We start from the raw sequence: 7,394 nt of genomic DNA on the forward strand, positions 1-7,394 counted from the left end.
TATGAAACATTTGGAGACAATAAACCAAAAATTACCATGCTGTATTGTCAGCGCTTGAAACAACTAAGTACAGTGGTCTTGTAGATCCGTAAATGGGAAGTGCTTCCCACGGTAAGGAAAAGTAGCATCAATTAGTGAATGAAGGCTACGAGCGACTTGCCAAATCTAACACTATTAGCTAAGGATGCTGACAGTGGGTGGGAAAGACTCAGTTGTGGGTTAATAGAACTTGAAGGCACACAGAACCTAAACATTCCCTCATCCCCTCATTCCTACTCAAGGTGCACAAGCATGTCCTCATCAGATGTCATGTCCAGTCACCTGTGCCACGAATGCCAATCAGCACCCAGGCCAAATTATCCTGGACATGACATGAAAGAAGCATACCTTGGAGCAAAAATGTCAAGATGACACTTGCATGGAACAAGAGAAGTATGAAGAGCAAGTTGCAGTGCCATAAAACAGGTCACTGAAGTCATCAATGAAGGAACTGAGGCAGAAAGGAATTTACTGACATCCTGTCAACAGCCCAGGACTCACAGGGCACCTCTATCACTAGGGCAACTTGTTGTAAGCACTTATAAAGTTATTTTGGCTAATAAAACTTACCAAATCCATTTTTCAGCTGCTGTTGGGCAAGATGTTGCCAATGGTGTGGAAGATGTGGAAGAGATGTTTGGTGATGGTCCAACTCAGGAAGAGAGCCTTGGAAACAGCACAGAAGTTGCTGATGAAGCTGTCACAGCAAGGAAGTGGTGTGCACAGAAAATAGGAACATGTGACCTTGTTGAGGCAGCATGAAGGACTTCTTCACATCAACATCCTGGGAACAGCACACCAGAGTTAGTCCTTTCCCATCACTATACTCCACATGCTTTTACTCACCAAAACTGTCCTCTTCTACTGGGACTTCCTTGATGTACAATCTAGCTCTGCAAATGGTGATGTTGCAGGAATTGGAAAGGTAAAGGACTGGGCAGAGAAACCTTTGAGCAGCAAGGCCATCCACTCTCCAAGAGTCAGTGCTTCCAGTGCATCACATTCCCATGCTTCTTCACTTTTGAATGTGATGTCCCTTGGGCTCAAAGGGAGCACAAGGTCTACTCATTCAAGTGCCACTCAACCACTGCCCACACCTGCAAGTGTCAGCAGTAGGGTTGTGCCTGTTTTGTACCTGGGTGAAGACAGCAAATTGGCAGAGTTCAGGAACTACACACAGGAAAGCATCAGTAAGGGAAGCAATGCCAGTACTGGGGTAGGTTGCATCCATAATCATTGGCATAATATCCTGTGCATTGACTCAGTGGAATAGGTATCTGGTGAAGTGATTGACAACATACATACCCTGTCCATCACCCCACCACCCCCATCCCAACCACCCATCATTGCCAAAACTGCAGTGTCAGTGAAGCCTGTGAAGAGTGAGCTATTGATGTACTACAACAGGTTGAGCTCAGATGATGAGGTGATTGAAGTAGATGAGGTGTTGACTCCTGATAGATGGAACCCTTGCAAATGAGCAGCCTGCACAATATGCAAGGTTGATATGGACTGTCTTGACCTGCTAACATGGCATTTGATGGATCCTGATAGACAGAACCCTTCAAAATGAGTGGACTGTGCAAGATGCAAGGCTGACAGCAATTGGTCATCAGATGCAAATGCAAAGCAATATTCTCATTGCACTAACATAGGATCCAAGGTATGCCCATAGGTGGGACATGTGCAAACAAATGGAGTGTGAGATTTGCAAGGTTCAATTCAGGGAAAATGTTGCATTCTGCTATTGCAGGAGCCAATGTATTTGGATAGGCAGAAGTTTGGCAAATGAGCAGATAAATATTCCTCAGCAGACAGAAATGCAACCAAGGGCATTCAGCCAGTCACTAGTGCCCAAGTTCACCCTCTGCAGTGAGCAATAAATATTCTGTTTCCCAACAATGGTGTGTTGCCATTCATCTCAGCCCACAGATGCATGAACCTTTCAAGACAAATGATATACATACCCATGTCAGACCAGACATATCCACAATGGAAATAAAACATGCTGAAGGTGATTGAATGGCTAGCTTGCCACTGGACATCTCCTGTGATGTATCTTCTGACCCACCCATCAGCTACAGGGTGGAATGCAAGGGCAGGGAACAGAAACTGCAGATTCACATTAAGCTAACATTTAACTACAAATCTTTCTCCAGGAAAAACTGAATATCAGTTGCATTCATGGCCTCCCATTTGCATTTGGCATGCTCTGCCACCCTCAAATACATCATCCTCTGCCTCACTGCATAACACTGCACCCCAGGAGCTCCAATAGTGCTGTTTCCCATCTGTATTGTATGCCATTCTTTTGCTCAAAATCTGAAGAAACTTATAGCACATTGAAATTCTGATTTTATGAACTCTTCTTCTTCTTCCTAATGATCTTTGACAGATTTTGCTTGCAGCCAATGAATGTGATAAAGTAATTGAAGCAAATTCATCAACCTTGAAGCACTGTTGAATGGTAAGGTTGACATACATTCAGACATTCAACTCTTTGATTCTGTGTCCCATGGGACATTGATTGACCAAAACCATGGAAGATGGGTTCCACAGTGCTCCTGTGCATTTTGGGAGAAGGCTGCTGTCTGCACAGCCAGGTCTTCTTTATGAAGCTCTTGATAACATCCTAAGATATCTGCACCCACACCAAATGCAACCATGGCATCTCTGCATTGATTATAAATTGTGGCCTGTTTCTTTACTGAGACATTGATAGTGCAGATCATATCCCAGGCCTGAGTTTGTGTAGAATAGCTCTTAGCTGGGTGCACCACCCCCCAAAAGACAGCTGCCTTGTCTGCCAATGTAAGATGGAGGCCATGTAGTGCATCATTAGCTTGACTCGTGTGAAGCTTCAGCTCCATTTCTGCAAGATTTTGAAGCCCTCAAGCTTGACATGCATCAATGCCAAGAGTGGATGGAAGCAGCAATTTGTCCTGCAGTCCTGCCAGGTCCATCTGAAGCAGGCAACTCATCCCCCACATCATCCAGCCAACCATCATCCAAAGCATAATCCTGCTCTGAATTTTTGTCAAGAAATGCAGTCTGCTGTATGGATTTGCTGGCAGAAGTGTCAGAGCCCACTTCAAGGTACAGCTTCAAGTAAATCATGGCATCCATGATAAAACCCAATTGTTCAGATGCAATGCAATCAGCACAGCATGCCATAGCCAATTTTTTCAATTCTGATGCCCATTCCCTGACATCCTTTCTGTCCATGTGAAATGAGGTTATGGCCTCTTCTAAGCATAAACTGTGCACTAGCCAACTAGCTGCTCCATGTAGGCTTCTGCTGGGTCTGGGTTCCTCCAATAATGCTAGTTTGATGGCATGCACTGTTGGTGCTTCTTGTGATATGTACTGTAAGTATTTTGCATTTATCCAAAAAGGCAGATGCCATACCTGCCCTTAATTGAACTTCAAAGATGTCCATGACAAATGGGTTGTTGATGTGATCACACAGCATATGAATCTCTTGCATTCACCAGTTGTTTTGCTGCTCTGCAGACAAAGCTTCATCTAGCTTGATGTATGCCTGCCTCACCAATGGCACTGCTGCTCAAGCTGCTTTGAGCTTCTGTGATAGGCTATCTGCTTAATCTTGGATGCAGGGGTCCTCAGACTAACCAATCCAAATCATCTTCATGAAGTTGGAATCATTCATCTAGAAATCCAGCAGTTCTTGGCAGTGTGGTGAGGTCATCCCACATGCAGATGTGGATGCCCCATTAAGGATGGACCACAACATTTCAATGATTTCTCCATCTACCCATCCAGCCCCCTAATATTCTACTTTCCGGACCCTGCCCCAGGGTCCGCATGAAACCTGCCTTATATGGAAGGTTTCCTGCATGAAACCTGCACAGCCACTGAATGAAACCTCACAGCCACTGAATGAAACCTACACAGCCACTGAATGAAACCTACACAGCCACTGAATGAAACCTCACAGCCACTGCATGCAACCTCTTAGTGAGTGAATGAAACCTACACAGCCACTGAATGAAACCTCACAGCCACTGCATGCAACCTCTTAGTGAGTGAATGAAACCTACACAGCCACTGCATGCAACCTCACAGCCACTGAATGAAACCTCACAGCCACTGAATGAAACCTACACAGCCACTGAATGAAACCTACATAGCCACTGAATGAAACCTCTTAGTGAGTGAATGAAACCTACACAGCCACTGCATGCAACCTCTTAGTGAGTGAATGAAACCTACACAGCCACTGCATGCAACCTCTTAGTGAGTGAATGAAACCTACACAGCCACTGAATGAAACCTCACAGCCACTGAATGAAACCTACACAGCCACTGAATGAAACCTCACAGCCACTGAATGAAACCTACACAGCCACTGAATGAAACCTACACAGCCACTGAATGAAACCTCACAGCCACTGAATGAAACCTACACAGCCACTGAATGAAACCTCACAGCCACTGAATGAAACCTACACAGCCACTGAATGAAACCTACACAGCCACTGCATGCAACCTCTTAGTGAGTGAATGAAACCTCACAGCCACTGAATGAAACCTACACAGCCACTGCATGCAACCACCATATAAGGAAATAAATACACAGGGACCAGAAAGTTGGTGAAGGGAAGCAGCACAGCCACTAAGAATGCAAAAAATAAGCGACCGGTTGCTTATCTGGAGACAAGATGACTAGCAAGTAATTAGCAAAAAAAAGTGGAGTTAGCAATGACCACTGACTACCAAATAGCAAAAAAAAATAGGTGAGCAGTTGCTTATTTGGAACAGTGGACTATGAAAGGATGTAGTAGTGAGCATGCACCTACTGACTACCGACTGACTTGAATATGACTAGCAAAAAATGAGGGACTGGTTGGTTATCTGGACACAAGATGACTAGCAAGTAATTAGCAAAAAAGGGGAGTTAGCAAGAACCACTGACTACTGATGAGGGACTAGGAAAATAAGGGACCGGTTGGTTATTTGGATTGAAGATGAGTAGTGAGTTGATTAGCAAAAAAAGTGGACTAGCTACGAAGGGATGTAGTAGTAACTACTGACTGACTAGGGACTGACTTGAATATGACTAGCAAAAATAAGGGACTGGTTGGTTATCTGGAGTGGTAAGACAGACTAGTAGTTTGTATGATGAGTAGAGATTAGAGATTAGTGAGTTGGTGAGAGAAGTAGGAAAAGTAATGGGGAGTGAACTGGGATGAAAATGGCAGTAGAAAAGCTGGAGATAATGGGCATTAAAAGGCTGGTAAATAAGGCAGAGATAACGGCCATGAAAACCCCAGTAAATAATGTGGAGATAACCCAGGTGAAAACGCTGGTAAATAACCCGTCGATAACCCGCGTGAAAACCCCGGTAAATAACCCGTCGATAACCCGCGTGAAAACCCCGGTAAATAATGTGGAAATAACGCCGTGGACACCCCGCGAGTGAGAATAATGGTAGTGAGGGTAGATTAGTTGGTAATAGGAATAATAGTGTAGTGTGGGATGAAATTGGTGGTAGTAGTGGTGGTGGTGGTGGTATTAAGAGTAATAGTAATGGTAGTGTAGTTGGTAGGAATAGGGTAGTGTGGGATGATTTGAGTAGTAGTAGTAGTAGTAGTGTAAGTAGTGGTAGTGGTGGTGGCAGTAGGAGTGGTAGTAATGGTAGTGGTAATAGGAATAGGGTAGTGTGGTTGGTAATGAGTGGTGGTGGGGGTAATGGTAGTGTAGTGTGGGAAGAAAATTGAGGTAGTAGTGTAAGTAGTGTAGGTAGTGTAGGGTGGGAAGAAAATTGTGGTAGAGAAAGTAGGGTAGTTGGTAATAGGAGTAGTGGTGGTAATGGAAATAAGAATGTGGTGTAGATGGAAAAAAGAAAAGTTGGTAGTAGGAATAGGAATAGAGTAGGGAGTGAAGAAAAGAGAGGTAGTAGTGGTGTTGTAGGTAATAGGAATAGGGTAGTGTGTGAGAATGTAAGTAGTAGTGATAGTAATGGTAGTGTAGTTGGTAATAAGGAAGTGATAATGTGGGAGGAAAAGAGTAGTAGTAGTGGTGGTGGTGGTGGTGGTGTAGGTAGAATTGGTAGGGTAGTTGAGAATAAGAGAGTAGTGTAGTTGGAAATGTGTTGTGTGGTTGGTAGAGTTGGTAGTAGGAATAGGGTAGTGTAGGGGGAAATGGGAGGTGTTGTAAGTAGGGTAAGTAGGGTAGTGTTGGTAGTGATTGATAGTAGTAGTGTAGGTTGTGTAGTTGGTAGGAATGATAGGATAGTGTAGGATTGGGAGAGTAGTAGTAGTAGTGTAAGTGATGTAGGGTAGTTGGTAATAGGAGAATAGAGTATGGAGTAGATGGAAAAAAGAAAAGTTGGTAGTAGGATTAGGAATAGGGTAGAGTAGGTGTTGTAAGTAGGGTAGTGTGTGATAGGTAGGTGGAGTAGTTGGTATGGATGGGAATAGGAATAGGAATAGGAATAGGGTAGTGTAGGTAATAGGAATAGGAATAGGAATAGGGTAGTGTAGGTAATAGGAATAGGAATAGGAATAGGGTAGGTAGTGTAGGTAATAGGAATAGAATTAGGAATAGGGTAGTGTAGGTAATAGGAATAGGAATAGGAGTGATAGTGTAGTAAGATTGGGTGGTAGAGTTGGTAGTAGGAATAGGGTAGGATAAGTGGTAGGAGTAGGGTAGGTAGTAGGGTAGGTAGTGGGATGGGTAGTAGGATAGGTGGTAGGATAGGTAGTAGGATAGGTGGTAGGATAGGTAGTAGGATAGGTGGTAGGATAGGTAGTTGGAGTAGGGTTAGGGGGAATAGGATAGGTAGTTGGAGTAGGGTTAGGGGGAATAGGATAGGTGGTAGGATAGGTAGTTGGAGTAGGATTAGGGGGAATAGGATAGGTGGTAGGATAGGTAGTTGGAGTAGGATTAGGGGGAATAGGATAGGTAGTTGGAGTAGGATTAGGGGGAATAGGATAGGTGGTAGGATAGGTAGTAGGATTAGGATTAGGATAGGTAGTAGGATAGGTAGTAGGATTAGGATTAGGATAGGTAGTAGGATTAGGAGTAGAGGGAGGTAATGTAGTTGTGATAGGATTAGGGGGAGATAAGTGTAGTAGGGGATTATGTAGGAGAGATAGGGGTTGATTATGTAAGATTTGATTATTTATTTAAGAGAAGTTAAGTTAAGAGGGTTAGGTTAGGGTTAGGTTAGGTTAGGTTAGGGTTAGGGTTAGGTTAGGTTAGGGTTAGGTTAGGGTTAGGTTAGGTTAGGGTTAGGTTAGGTTAGGGTTAGGTTAGGTTAGGTTAGGTTAGGTTAGGTTAGGTTAGGTTAGGGTTAGGTTAGGGTTAGGTTAGGGTTAGGTTAGGGTTAG

The 7,394-nt window shown here is 43.8% G+C and overlaps 1 protein-coding gene across 1 annotated transcript; it reads left to right on the forward strand.

Moving 5' to 3' along the window:
• Positions 1-407: 407 nt before the first annotated feature.
• On the forward strand, positions 408-1,451 carry F5J12DRAFT_786221 (uncharacterized protein; the record flags this gene model as incomplete). The annotated part of the gene is made up of 6 exons (XM_051743389.1): positions 408-465; positions 529-570; positions 626-755; positions 931-1,255; positions 1,313-1,421; positions 1,447-1,451. The coding sequence occupies 6 exons, from the start codon at positions 408-410 to the stop codon at positions 1,449-1,451; spliced, it is 669 nt and encodes a 222-aa protein (XP_051595656.1).
• Between the last annotated feature and the right edge of the window lie 5,943 nt (positions 1,452-7,394).

This window comes from Pisolithus orientalis, assembly GCF_024613125.1.
Source record: "Pisolithus orientalis strain OTSU chromosome Unknown F5J12scaffold_51, whole genome shotgun sequence".
Lineage (NCBI taxonomy): Eukaryota > Fungi > Basidiomycota > Agaricomycetes > Boletales > Pisolithaceae > Pisolithus > Pisolithus orientalis.